The following is a 15,326-nucleotide window of genomic DNA, read 5'->3' on the forward strand; positions in this document are numbered from 1 at the left end:
TGCATCTATATAGGTTGGCTGATACGTATCAAGGGAGAACCCTCTTCTTCAGAGCCAAAGACACATTGCGTCTTTGGAATAGTCCATGTTGTGGAGGAGATCTGCCCATACAGTGCTTTGATATGCATATCCATTACATGCGTTTATGAGTATGATGCATGACACCAATTGTTTTATCTTTCAATAAATGTTTAATGGGATTGCACTAGGTCTGTGCACCTGTCTCTTGTTTTTGTTACTATTCCTATCAATGACCCCAACAAGAAGACACTATCCCTATCAATGACCCCAACAAGAGGACACTTATCCTATCAATGACCCCAACAAGAGGACACTATCCCTATCAATGACCCCAACAAGAGGACGCTATCCCTATCAATGACCCCAACAATGGGGCACTATTCCTATCAATGACCCCAACAATGGGGCACTATTCCTGTCAATGACCCCAACAATGGGGCACTATTGCTATCAATGGCCCCAACAATGGGGCACTATTCCTATCAATGAACCCAACAAGAGGACACTATCCCTATCAATGACCCCAACAATGGGGCACTATTCCTATCAATGAACCCAACAAGAGGACACTATCCCTATCAATAACCCCAACAATGGGGCACTATTCCTATCAATGACCACAACAAGAAGACACTATCACTATCAATGACCCCAATAATGGGGCACTATCCCTATCAATGACCCCAACAATGGAGCACTATTCCTATCAATGACCCCAACAAGAGGACACTATCCCTATTAATGACTCCAACAAGAGGACACTATCTCTATCAATGACCCCAACAATGGGGCACTATTCCTATCAATGACCCCAACAAGAGGACACTATCCCTATCAATGACCCCAACAATGGGGCACTATCTCTATTAATGACCCCAACAATGGGGCACTATTCCTATCAATGACCACAACAATAGGGCACTATCCCTATCAATGACCCCAACAATGGGGCACTATCTCTATTAATGACCCCAACAATGGGGCACTATTCCTATCAATGACCCCAACAAGAGGACACTATCCCTATCGATGACCCCAACAATGGCGCACTATTCCTATCAATGACCCCAACAATAGGGCACTATTCCTATCAATGACCCCAACAATGGGGCACTGTTCCTCCCACTGATACCAATGATGGGGTTTGGAGACCACTGTTTTAAAGGGATAAACATAGTAAAATGTGTATGTATTGAACAGATGCACTGTTTTATTCTTTTCCCCTGATGTACACTTTAACTCTACTGTTATCTAACAAACACAGTGACATCAGAGACCTCACAATATGCTTTAAGTTGTGGATCACGCTCAGACTGTAATGTGAATGGAAGCATGACCTTCAACTACGGAAAACTGAGGACGGGGACTTCGTGTTGCGATACCGATAACTGCATTCCACCCTTGCCTACCTGTAAGTTACAAACGAGTTTGCTGAGCTTTCAGTAAGATAAAGATGATGAAATACTTCTGTGCTTGTAGGACAACCTGTCATTAGGGAAACACAAAGGTTGCCATTGCCTCTGAAAATAGCACTCCCCAGGCTGTCATTCTGCATCTCTGATCTCAGTGCTATGAATCATTGACCTGGAAAAAACATAAAGCTTATTTTTCTGTTTGCTTTTCTGATTTGCTTATCTGTTTCAAGTCAATGCTTCGGAAAGGCAGGCAGCCAGCATAGCAGCCATAGAATTAGCATTTTCAGAAAGAGATCGTTAAATATTTTATTAAAGTCCCCTATTGGTGAAAGATAAGGATGCACTTTTTTTTTCTTATCTCTATCCAACTAAGCGATCCTAATTTTTTTTTTTAAATGATATTATCAACCTAGTATTGATAAGGCAGCTCATATCTGACGTAACCTGACAAATCTTTTTTTTTTTTTTTTTTTAATTAATTAACCACTTCTGGACCAAACCTATTTCTGATACATGTTGTTTATCAGTTAAAATTTGTATTTTTAGCTAGAAAATTACTTAGAACCCCCAAATGGTATATATACTTTTTTTTTAGCAAAGACTCTGGAGAATAAAATGGAGGTTGTTGCAATATTTTTTTTCCTGTGGTATTTGCGCAGCGGTCTTTCAAACGCAATTTGCTTTGGAAATAAAAATATATTTAACTGCATTTAAAAAAAATTACACAGTAAAGTTAGCCCATTTTTTCTATATTGTGAAAGATGATGTCACGCCGAGTAAATAGATATCCAACATGTTATGGTTTAAAATTGCGCACACCAGCGGAATGGCGACAAACTACGGTCAATAAAAATCTCCATAGGCGGCGCTTTAAAAAATTTTAACGGTTACCAGTTTAGTATATGTCAAGATAGATGTTGGCTCTATTAATTTCTAGCTGCTTTTTCATTAGTGTGCGCAGATTCTTCATCCCCTATTTATTTGTTACCAGTTTAGAGTTACAGAGTAGCTCTTTTTTTAGAATTATTTAGAATATTATTTAAATATTATTTATTATTATTTTTTTATTATTATTATTTGTTATGTATTATTATTATTTAAATATTATTTAGAAATATTATTTAGAATTATTGCTCTGGCGATCGCGGCAATACCTCACGTGTGGTTTGAACATTTCATTTGCTGGCATGACTTCCGTATGCATTTTCTTTCGTGGCTCTTTAACATTTTTTCGGGGTTTTTTTTTCCTATTTATTTTATTAATTTTTTTTAATTTTAGCACAGTTTTTTTTAACCTCTTAAGCCCCGGAGGATTTGGCTGCTAAAAGACCAGGGGGTATTTTGCGATTCGGCACTGCGTGACTTTAACGGACAATTGCGCGGTCGTGCGACGCTGTACCTAAACGAATTTGACATCTTTTTTTTCCCACAAACAGAGCTTTCTTTTGGTGGTAGTTGATCACCTGTGCGATTTTTTGATCATGCGCTATAAACAAAAAAATAGCGTCAATTTTGCAAAAATAACAATATTTTTCACATTTTTTTATATGAAATTCCCCCCAAAAAAAAGTAAAAATCAAAGTTTGTTTTATGCTTCATATGTTTGGTAAAAAAAATCGCAAAAAGCGTATTTTGATTGGTTTGCGCAAAAGTTATTGCGTTTACTAACAAAGGGAAAGATTTTTGTCATTTTTGTTGTTTTTTTTTTTAACGCGTAATGGCGGCGATCTGCGATTTTTTTTTGCGGTACTGCGACATTGGGGCGGACAGATCGGACCCTTGACTGACATTTTTGACACTTTTGGGGTTACCAGTGACATTTCTACAGTAATCAGTGCTATATATATGCACTGTTACTGTAAAAATACACTGGCAGTGAAGGGGTTAACTTTATTTGAGAGGAAGGGGCTGTGTGTGTCCCTAGGGGCGTGATTCTAACTGTGATTGGCTGTGGTATGAGGTGTAGTTACACTGATCAACGGTCCTACATAGTAGAACCGTATGATCAGGGTTTCTACACAGGGGAGAATGACAGGCAGCTTGTTTAGACAAGCTGCCTGCCTTTCTCCCTCTCCCCCGACGATCGCAGAGTGAGCGGCGGACATCGGGTCCGCCGGTCAACCGCGCGGGGGGGTCCGTGACCGCGCGGGAGCGCACCGCCAGCGGCACGCGCTCGCTTCCCAGAGCCTCACAGGCTAGTGACGTTAATATACGTCACTTTGCCTGTGAGGGGCTGACTGCCGCAGTAAATCTACTGACGGCAGTCGGCAAGTGGTTAAATAAATAAAAATCTGATCACTTTTATTGCTGTCACAATCAATGTAAACATCCCTTGTGACAGCAATAGGCAGTGACAGGTACTCTTTATGGAGGGATCGGGGGTCTAAAAGACTCCAAGCCCCTCCACTGCACTTCAATGTATTCAAAATGCCGAAATCTGCATTTTTGAATACTGACACTTTTTTAAATTTAGCGCCTTTAGCCGTCGAATAACCTGGACGTGACGTCATCATGCCACTTCCGGGTTACTACATTGGAGACCCGTTCAAAGCCAAATCCAGCTTTGATTGGGACACCAGCCAACCGGTGGGACGGGAGACTCGAGCAGAGCCATGGAGGGTGGTGGTAGGGAGGGGTCTGCCATTATCACCTAAAAGCCGACCACCGGCTCTAAAAATGGTACTGGGATGATGCCTCTAGCTGCAGGCATCACCCCGGTACAACCACTTCTCCGAGTCAATGTAGAGCTACGTCGGTTTGCGGGAAGTGGTTAACTAATGTATTTCTTTATTTTTGATAGTTTTTGGTCTGATCTCCCACAGACCTATATAAATCAGAACTACCAGAAAGCAGAAGAGGAAAAATAATGCTTTTTGTATATATACTGTATAAATATAACTGTACACACCCACGAAAAAAAACAAAATTACATATTCAATGCTATCTCCGGGAAATGTCAAACGTATCCCTTGCAGTAGGGTTGTGCTCACATTGCAAGGGTTTCTTGCTCTCCTCCGCACTGTTAGACAGCTCCTTGTTTCACCTTTTCCACTACACTCTAGTGCTATGTTTCTCAACATTTTTTTCAGTCAAGGCACCCTTTAAAAATGATGGACAGTCTCTAAGCATCTTTTAAAAATGATGGACAGTCTCGAGACACCCTTTAAAAATTATGGACAGTCTGGAGGCACCTTTTAAAAATTATGGATAGTCTCGAGACACCCTTTAAAAATTATGGATAGTCTCGAGACACCCTTTAAAAATTATGGACAGTCTCAAGGCACCCTTTAAAAATTATGGACAGTCTCTAAGCATCTTTTAAAAATTATAGACAGTCTCGAGGCACCCTTTAAAAATGATGGACAGTCTCGAGACACCCTTTAAAAATTATGGACAGTCTCGAGACACCCTTTAAAAATAATGGACAGTCTCGCGACATCCTTTAAAAGTTATGGACAGTCTCGAGGCACCCTTTAAAAATAATGGACAGTCTCGCGACATCCTTTAAAAGTTATCGACAGTCTCGAGACACCCTTTAAAAATTATGGACAATTCCGAGGCACCCTTTAAAAATTATAGACAGTCTCAAGGCACCCTTTAAAAATGATGGACAGTCTCTAAGCATCTTTTAAAAATGATGGACAGTCTCGAGACACCCTTTAAAAATTATGGACAGTCTGGAGGCACCTTTTAAAAATTATGGACAGTCTCAAGGCACCCTTTAAAAATGATGGATAGTCTCGAGACACCCTTTAAAAATTATGGACAGTCTCAAGGCACCCTTTAAAAATTATGGACAGTCTCTAAGCATCTTTTAAAAATTATAGACAGTCTCGAGGCACCCTTTAAAAATGATGGACAGTCTTGAGACACCCTTTAAAAATTATGGAGAGTCTCGAGACACCCTTTAAAAATAATGGACAGTCTCGCGACATCCTTTAAAAGTTATGGACAGTCTCGAGGCACCCTTTAAAAATAATGGACAGTCTCGCGACATCCTTTAAAAGTTATCGACAGTCTCGAGACACCCTTTAAAAATTATGGACAGTCTCGAGACACCCTTTAAAAATAATGGACAGTCTCGCAACATCCTTTAAAAGTTATGGACAGTCTCGAGACACCCTTTAAAATGATGGACAGTCTCTAAGCATCTTTTAAAAATTATAGACAGTCTCAAGGCACCCTTTAAAAATTATGGACAGTCTCGAGACACCCTTTAAAAATAATGGACAGTCTCGCGACATCCTTTAAAAGTTATGGACAGTCTCGAGGCACCCTTTAAAAATGATGGACAGTCTCGCGACATCCTTTAAAAGTTATGGACAGTCTCGAGACACCCTTTAAAAATGATGGACAGTCTCTAAGCATCTTTTAAAAATTATAGACAGTCTCAAGGCACCCTTTAAAAATTATGGACAGTCTGGAGGCACCTTTTAAAAATTATGGATAGTCTCGAGACACCCTTTAAAAATTATGGATAGTCTCGAGACACCCTTTAAAAATTATGGACAGTCTCAAGGCACCCTTTAAAAATTATGGACAGTCTCTAAGCATCTTTTAAAAATTATAGACAGTCTCGAGGCACCCTTTAAAAATGATGGACAGTCTCGAGACACCCTTTAAAAATTATGGACAGTCTCGAGACACCCTTTAAAAATAATGGACAGTCTCGCGACATCCTTTAAAAGTTATGGACAGTCTCGAGGCACCCTTTAAAAATAATGGACAGTCTCGCGACATCCTTTAAAAGTTATCGACAGTCTCGAGACACCCTTTAAAAATTATGGACAATTCCGAGGCACCCTTTAAAAATTATAGACAGTCTCAAGGCACCCTTTAAAAATGATGGACAGTCTCTAAGCATCTTTTAAAAATGATGGACAGTCTCGAGACACCCTTTAAAAATTATGGACAGTCTGGAGGCACCTTTTAAAAATTATGGACAGTCTCAAGGCACCCTTTAAAAATTATGGATAGTCTCGAGACACCCTTTAAAAATTATGGACAGTCTCAAGGCACCCTTTAAAAATTATGGACAGTCTCTAAGCATCTTTTAAAAATTATAGACAGTCTCGAGGCACCCTTTAAAAATGATGGACAGTCTTGAGACACCCTTTAAAAATTATGGACAGTCTCGAGACACCCTTTAAAAATAATGGACAGTCTCGCGACATCCTTTAAAAGTTATCGACAGTCTCGAGACACCCTTTAAAAATTATGGACAGTCTCGAGACACCCTTTAAAAATAATGGACAGTCTCGCAACATCCTTTAAAAGTTATGGACAGTCTCGAGACACCCTTTAAAATGATGGACAGTCTCTAAGCATCTTTTAAAAATTATAGACAGTCTCAAGGCACCCTTTAAAAATTATGGACAGTCTCGAGACACCCTTTAAAAATAATGGACAGTCTCGCGACATCCTTTAAAAGTTATGGACAGTCTCGAGGCACCCTTTAAAAATGATGGACAGTCTCGCGACATCCTTTAAAAGTTATGGACAGTCTCGAGACACCCTTTAAAAATGATGGACAGTCTCTAAGCATCTTTTAAAAATTATAGACAGTCTCAAGGCACCCTTTAAAAATTATGGACAGTCTGGAGGCACCTTTTAAAAATGATGGGCAGTCTCCAGGCACCCTTAAAAAAATTATGGCACCCTATTCTATAATGTAAAAGCTATTCTAATAGTTTTACATAGTGCAGCAACATCCACAAGTCCAAGTAGGACACCCAACGTTAGCAACGTTAGAGGTGATTTATTCTTCCAAAGCAAATACACCTTTAACCTGGTACTGACTAGTATTCCAATGTTTCTCTTCTCCCTCAGTTTTTTTCCATCACTCAGCTAATGTGACCCCCAATGATGATAAAGAGGGGCAGGGGAGTGTCACATAAGGATGCTGCTGTGCAGGTGACTGACATCCTCCCTATCAACTGATGATGCCATTGGTCATTTGGTTGCCAGCAGCTGGAAGGTTGCCATGGTGCACAATGAAACCCTGTTGCTTTGTGTAACTGAAAGGGAGGCTTCATCCACATGCTGGCTTGTATATATTTTTTGGGCAATTTTTAGGCATTTTGCCAAGGCAGCCTGCAGAAACCTCAAGGCACGCTGGTTAAAAAAAGCTGCTCTGGTGGTCTAAGGTCCTAAAGTCATTGAAGCCAGTACAGGGTTTATATTCTTACATGAGGTGTGATGATGTAAGAGAAAGTCCATCGCCAGAGAGGAGGAGGGGGGGGGGGTTTCATCTGACAAGGGAGTGGAGCATCAGGTAGATAAAAACACTTCTCCTCTCCCCTAAACTAACTGGGCAACTGACCCATGCGGTGCAAATGCAGCCCCACTTCAAAGATAATTTTCATGTTTCCCAGAGATAGGTTTTAAAGTGATTCTAAAATTTCTTTTTTTTTTATTAAATAAAATAACAAACATGTTATATTTACCTGCTCTGTGCAATAGTTTTGCACAGAGCAGCCCCGATGCTCCTTTTCTGGAGTCCCCCCATGACGCTCCTGGCTTCTCCCCCTCGCTGGGTGTCCCAGTACAAAGCAGCTTTCTTCGGGAGTACTCATGTGGGCTCTTTTCCAAGCCTCTCTGTCAATGGCTTTTGACGGGGCTCGGCCCTGCCCCCAGCTCCCTCATCATAGGATTTGATTGACAGGATCGGGAGCCAATATCTCGTACTACTAATAATCTGTCCAGTGAGGAGGAACAGAGCAGGGAGAGCCACTGCTCTAGTGCAAAGCATTGGATAAAGATCAGGCTTAGGTAAGTAATCGGGGGGGGGGGGGTCGAGGATTGGCTGGGGGGATCCTCTTCAACAGAAGTTTTTTTTTTTTTTAATCTTAATGTATAAAATGCATCAAAAGAGAAGTTGGGGAATGTTTTTTTTTTGTTTGGAATCCAACTTATCTAGGTGGACACGGCATTGGTACGGTGCTGCATTTGTCCCCCGCTGGCTCTAAGACTAAGAACCGAGCATAGGCGTGTACAATGGGTGTGTCAGATGTGCCTGGGCACGCCTTACTCACCCCATTTGCATTAGCATATTTTCCCTGTGTGCTTGTAAGGAGATGGGAAAGATCTCGCACTGAGCAACTCTGCTTATAAAAGAAGTGTGGAAGCATTTTTCTCTCATTCTGTATCTGCATGCAGGGAGATTTTATATATATATATATATGCATAGTTGCCAACATTTGAAAAAAATTTCCAGGGACACTTTGCAGCACAGCTATCAATTACTTACCACACCCACTTCCCCGAAGCCCCGCCCACTCCGCATAATTAATCTCCGCCTATTTATCAGATTATAGGGTCTACTTCATAAAGAGAGAATTACAGGAAATTGAAAAGGGAATTGAAAACTTAAGGCCAAAGTAGCAGAGTTGGAATAATTCTCCCATTCAGCTGCACTACTTCTGCCTAAAGTTAAAAATTCTCATCACAATTCCCTGCAATACTAAAGTGTGAAATGTGCTCAGGTGTGACCATAGAAAAAATGTAATATGGAAATATAAATAAAGTGCAAGGTGTAAATAAGTATGATTATACTATCTGGTATAATTAGGTTTTATCGTACTTATTTATACCTTGCACTTTATTTATATTTACATATTCCATTTTTTTTGTGATTTACATTGTCCCTGATTAACAGGGACACTGTAAAATGCCTGGGACAGGCTCCTATTTGCCGGGATTGTCCCGGTAAAAACAGGACAGTTGGCAGATATGTATGTGTGTGTGTTTGAGCTTTGGTGTGCACACCCAAATGCAATAGGCTACACACTCCTATGGAACCAAGTGGTCAAAGGCCGCAGATCGCTCAGTTCTCAGAGCTCCGTGAGCAGAGAGCTGGTAACTTCTCTGTCCCCCCTGCGAACACTGGAGTGCTGGGCTGTGTGTCGCTGGGAGGCTGAGCTGGCTCTGTGACGTCAGCTGACAACGGGCTCCAGCCTGCTGTCTGCTGAAAAAAAGGTCACAGGAGTGCAGAATGAACTGCACTCCGGTGATCTGCAGGAGACGTACAGCAAAACAAGCTTTGGCTGTACTTCTCCTTCAAGGTAAAAACCCTTAAGGCTTTGGAACCACTTTAAGATATTCACACATGAAACTTAGCAAGATCTGGAAATCCCTCCTTCAAATATACAACACAATCAGATTTAAACAATGAACTTTGAGGTGCAAGTGTTACTGGCTAACTGCTCACTACCACAGTTTTCTATCCAGGCCTTGCTGTAGTGCAGCAGTTCACCCCACCCCTCCCTATCATGAATGATCCTGGACCACATCTGCTGATGATGCAAGAACTCAAACTATAGACTTCTTGTTGCCTTTTATATATAAAAATATATATAGAAATGTAAAAGGAAATGTCAAGTTTCCCTTATCCATCAACGTGGTTCACATTTGCCTTAAGAGCTTGAACATGTTTGGTGATGTAGGTAGCACAGAGATGCACTCTATCACATAACAGATTATAGGAAGTAAAATTCGACTTCCCTTGCTGGCAGTGATAGAATAGTGTAAACGTGTGGCTACAATTCATTACAGAAACCCCAGAGTAAGCCATAATGAGCAGTTTGTACTATATATCATTCATATCTTACTGTTTGTTTTCTTCTGTTCCCTGTGTAGCGCCCTCTTCTGGTTAGGTTGCTAGGTAAATGTAGTTTTTGGCTTCTTTGTAGTAAATGGAGCAATGACTAAATATGAAGGTCTCTTCAGGTTTTTTCTGAGCTGAGGGTTTGATTTCTCCCACCTATCTCTGAAAGAAGTTTCCAGAGCATAAGGCTGGGAGATTCAAATGATCAGCTGACTATTCAGAAGCGCTACACCTGGATTTGCTGTTTCATCTGTTTTAGATGTTGGGAATACCAAACCCCCAAAAAAATAGTCATAGCAACTTGAGTGTATCTGGTACGCACTTTTCTTCCTCCCCTAGCCCCTGAGTCTGAAATATCTTGGTCATCTTGACATCCTCCACTGTGTTGCAGCAGCACTTACAGCTCCAGTTGAAACAAGTCTGCCAACACTATTTGCTGGCAAACAATTTGTAGCAATACTATTGTTATCGGATGTTCAGGTATGTTCTTATATGTGCAGGAGTTTCCATTGACCCGCATATATTGTTAGGTAAAGCAAAAGTTTTCATTTTTGAAAAAAACAACAAATTGCAGCTATGTAACCTTGTATAAGACCTTAGTTAAATGTACTCAGCCCTAATTCACTTCTTCTTCTCCTTTTTCCCTTAGCTGGTATTTTTTCAGCTGATTTTTATTAATTTTACTTCAACCATTCATAACATTTTTTTTTTTTTTTTAGTATCAGTTTTATTTGTTAAGTGTTTAGTTATATTTTTTCTTCTTGAAAAGTGCCACAAGTGAACCCACAGAAGAATGGATTGACATGCCGGGCTTGTTTCTCAGAAACCTCTGATTACTGCTACACCAGTGATACAGTTGAGTGCACCGGAGATGAGATCAAATGTGGTCGTACGGCCAGAAGACTGTCAGGTATTTACCTCTGCCTGGACCCAGAACAAACTGGAAAAAATCAGTTATAAATTAAGGGTGGTTATTAGGGGGGAGATGTATGCTCACCCAAATGCTCATCTATATTAACCACTTAAAGCGGAGTTCCAGCCATTCACTCACCTGTCCAACGGTCCAGCGATTCGGCCGCCCGAAGCCTCGATCCTCTCCCTCGGCGCCGGCATCACTGCTGTGGGCACCCGGCTGTGATAGTTTGCGGCTTCACAGCCGGGTACCCACTGCGCATGCGCGAGTTGCGCTGCGCGCCGTGATTGGCCGGCAATCTTCTGGGACCTTTGACATGTCCCAGAAGATTGCAGGGAGGGAGGGGGAGAGGATAACTTCCGCTCAGGGCGCCGCGGCACTCCGAGCGGAAGTGGGAGCGGGTACCTGTCAAAACTAGGTACCCGCTCCCCCCAAAAAAAATGACATGCCAAATGTGGCATGTCAGGGGGTCAGGACTCCCTAAAGCGGAAGTTCCACTTTTGGGTGGAACTCCGCTTTAAGGACCAAGCCTATTTCTGACATTTGTTGTTTACAGGTTAAAATCCATACTTCACCCACCTCCCTCTCTAATATTCTCCTCTTTTGAGGTACATTGTATTCGTCTATTTTCTGTTTCCATAAGAATTGCGGTCATCTACCAGCCCCCTGGACCAGTATTAACCTTCCTTGATGACTTCCCTGCCTGGTTACCCTTCTTTCTCTCTTCTGAAATCCCCACAATCATTCTCGACGACTTTAACATCCCTGTTAATGCTAACACAACTACTGCTTCTAAACTTCTCAGTCTAACCTTATTTCTTGACCTGAAGCAATGGCTACAGGCTCCTACGCTCTCCAATGGCAACACCCTTGACCTTGTCTTCTCCTATCTATGCACTCCGTGCAGACTCTCTAACAATCCTCTCCCACTCTCTGATCACCACCTTATTAGTTTCGCTCTCTCCCTGCCTTCCACCTCCTCTCCCTCAAACCGCCTAACAGTTACCCATAGAAACCTTTGCCAACTCAACCCTTCTCTTCTCTACTCTGCAACTGACCATCTTTATGACAAAATCTGACCCCTGTTGTGCACCAACCTAGCCACTTCCATCTATAGCAGCTCACTGTCAGCCTCCCTAGACAACATTCATCCCCTCACTACACTCAGAATCCAGCCCCGACTGCTACAGCCCCGTCAAACAGACGACACCAGAAGTCTCAGAAAATGTAGCCATGCTTTTGAGCGCCTGTGGCTTAAGACTAAGTCCCAGGAAGACTTCAACCAATATAAATCTGCCCTCCTAAAATACTATTTCTGCCTCCTCACTGTCAAGCAAACCTATTTTATCACACTCATTAACATATTCTCATCTAGTCCCCATCAACTCTTCTCTACTTTTAACTCTCTACTCTGTCCTCCACCCACTCCACCCACTAACTCACTCACTGCCCAGGAGATCGCCAATTACTTCAAAAATAAGATCAATACAATTCGCAAGGAGATCTCCAATGTGCAGGAACCTTCCCCACTTAACACCCCATGTCCACAGGTACAATCATTACTTTACTCGTTTAACCCTGCTTCACCCATGTAGCCACCTGGATCCTGCTCCCTCGCAAATGCTTGGCTCACCCTCTGACTCTATTCTACGCTCTCTAACTCACATCTTCAACCTCTCCCTCTCTTCTGGCATCTTCCACAACTCTCTAAAACATGTACTAGTCACTCCCATCCTTAAAAAGCCCTCACTGGACCCCACCAATCTTCACAATCTATGCCCCATCTCCTTACTCCCCTTCTCCTCCAAACTCCTTGAACGACTGATTCTATAACCGATTGAGTGACCATCTGACTAAGAACAAACTTCTTGATCCCATTCAGTCCAGATTTCACCCTCAACACTCCACATAAACTTCTCTCTTTAAATTCACAAACGACCTACTAAAGGCTAACACCAACAAACACTTTTCTGTATTACTTCTCCTGGACCTCTGTACTGCCTTTGACACAGTGGACCATTCCCTCCTCCTCAAAAAACTCCACTCCTTTGGTCTCCGTGAATGTACTCTTCACTGGTTTTCATCCTACCTATCCCATCACACCTTCAATGCTACTTACAACTCTAATACCTCCTCTCCTCTTCCTTTCTGCCTCAGGTACCCCCCAAGGTTCTGTTCTTGGACCTCTCCTTTTCTCAATCTACATCTCCTCCCTAGGTCAGCTGATTGCCTCCCATGGCTTTCAATATCATCTCTAAGCTGACGACACCCAAATCTATCTCTCCACCCCTCAGCTCACTCCATCAGTCTCCTCACACATCACCAACTTACTAATAGACATACTGTATAAGTCTGGATTTCATATCACTTCCTTAAACTCAACCTATCCAAAACCAAGCTCATGATATTTCCTCCCCCATGTTCCTCTTCCCTGATTTCTCTGTCAAAATCAACGGCTCAACTATCAACCCGCCCCCACATGCCAAGGTCCTAGGTGTAATCCTAAACTCAGAACTTTCCTTTTGGCCCCACATCCAGTCGCTGTCCGAAGCTTGCTGCCTCAACTCCCGCAACATCTCTAAGATACACCCCTTCCTAACCAACAACACCGCAAAGCTTTTATTCCACTCCCTGGTTATCTCTCATCTCAATTACTGCAACTCCCTCCTCATTGGCTTACCTTTAAAGCGGAGTTCCACCCAAAAATGGAACTTCCGCTTTAAGAGCTCCTGGCATGTCATTTTTTTGAGGGGGAGCGGGTACCTAGATTTGAAAGGTACCTGCTTCCACTTTTGTTCAGGCTGCCTAGGCTACTCGTGCATGCACAGTGTGCACCCGGCTGTGAAGCCGAGGCTCCCGCCAGCCACATCGCTGGATCGTGGGAAAGGTGCGTGTGTTATTAAAAGTCAGCAGCTACATGTTTTGTAGCTGCTGACTTGTATTAAACACAAAAACGGGTGGAACTTTGCTTTAAATAGGCTATTCCCCCTTCAGTCCATCGTGAATGGCGACCAACTAAGGTACCCTAAAATTTCCATAGGCAACGCTTTAAAAAGTTTTACAGGTTACCAGTTTAGAGTTACAGAGGAGGTCTAGGGCTATAATTATTACTCTTGCTCTAACGATCGCGGTGATACCCCATATGTGTGGTTTGAACACTGTTTACATATGTGGGCGTGACCTGCATATGAGTTTGCTTCTGTATGCGAACTCGGGGGGACGGGGTGCTTTAAATTTTTATTTTTTTTATGTATTTTCCTTTTTATTTCTACACTGTCCCTTTAAAAAAAATGTTTTTGATCACTTTTATTCCTATTATCAGGAAATAACATCCTTTGTAATAGAAATAAGCAGGACAGGTCCTCAAAAATACCTCAGATCTCACATTTACACTTAAAAGCAAAAAAAAAAAAACTTTATTTTACTTTTGCCGTTAAAAAAAAAAATGTCCCTTTACGGCTGTTGGGCAGAAGTGACATCGCTCCGGTCCTCCATGGGGCATAGAGTGGAGTGGGGGCCATCTTACCCTTACTCGACTTCTTGCCCATCCATGCATCCGAATAAGATCATTTTCATCCGCTACTGATGGCTCTGGTAAGTGGGAAAAAGGACCAGGAAGCATCTCTCCCGCTGCCCATGAAAGTGATCCTGTGGTGAATCCGCCGTCGGGACGACTTTTATCAGATTCCAGATCACCTGCTGTGTAAAAAAATCCCGGGGTTTTGGCAACTAACTGCTGCCATAACCCCCGGTATTTAACATCAAAATACCGACGTAATTACACGGTGGGCAGTCCAGAAGTGGAAGAACATTCATCAATTTTAGTCTCTTTCATTGTCTCATATACAATTTGTGTGTTTTTATTTTTTCCAGGAACAGTGACAAAAAATGATGCCCTTCGTGGCTGTGCCACCAGAAGCTATTGTGAGATATTTGGAAACCATTCAACCACTATCCAAGGGTTAAACGTCGATTCGAAGATGTTCTGCAGTGACGGGGCAGTCGCCCTCCATGTTGGGCTCTTGGGTACTGCAGTTGCCTTCTTGCTGACAAAGTTACTTTTTTAGAGTTTTTAGGTATTTGAGAAGTTTATAAGACTGATTGATATTAGACTTTTTAAAAGCGCTTGATGTATAGAGAACTCCTAGGATGAAGTGCCAGATTCTTAACAATGTCATCAAGCAGGTTCTTGTCTTGAGTTGAAAGACATCAAAGACATTGTTAATGGGCGCACCTACAGTAGAGGAAGGCTCCACTTTTACTAAATGTGAAAAATGAGGAGAAGGCAAAGGCTTGTAGGGTAGGAAATGAGTTAAAAAAAAAGATCTGTGGCCTTGAACATTTTTGATAATGTCCAATCATTTATGGTCAG

At 42.0% G+C, this 15,326-nt stretch overlaps 1 protein-coding gene across 1 annotated transcript in view; it reads left to right on the forward strand.

The window, feature by feature from the left end:
• Positions 1-15,023, forward strand: part of LOC309567894 (phospholipase A2 inhibitor NAI-like) — a 30,700-nt gene extending 15,677 nt beyond the window's left edge. Inside the window, exons 3-5 of the mRNA XM_082273409.1 lie at positions 1,286-1,432; positions 10,811-10,951; positions 14,828-15,023. Coding sequence (XP_082129535.1) covers positions 1,286-1,432; positions 10,811-10,951; positions 14,828-15,021 — 482 coding nt within the window. The 3' untranslated portion in view covers positions 15,022-15,023. The remainder of the gene's footprint in view (positions 1-1,285; positions 1,433-10,810; positions 10,952-14,827) is intronic.
• The last annotated feature ends 303 nt before the right edge of the window (positions 15,024-15,326 follow it).

This window comes from Pelophylax lessonae (genome assembly GCF_965119305.1).
Source record: "Pelophylax lessonae genome assembly, chromosome: 12".
In the NCBI taxonomy this organism is placed as follows: domain Eukaryota; kingdom Metazoa; phylum Chordata; class Amphibia; order Anura; family Ranidae; genus Pelophylax; species Pelophylax lessonae.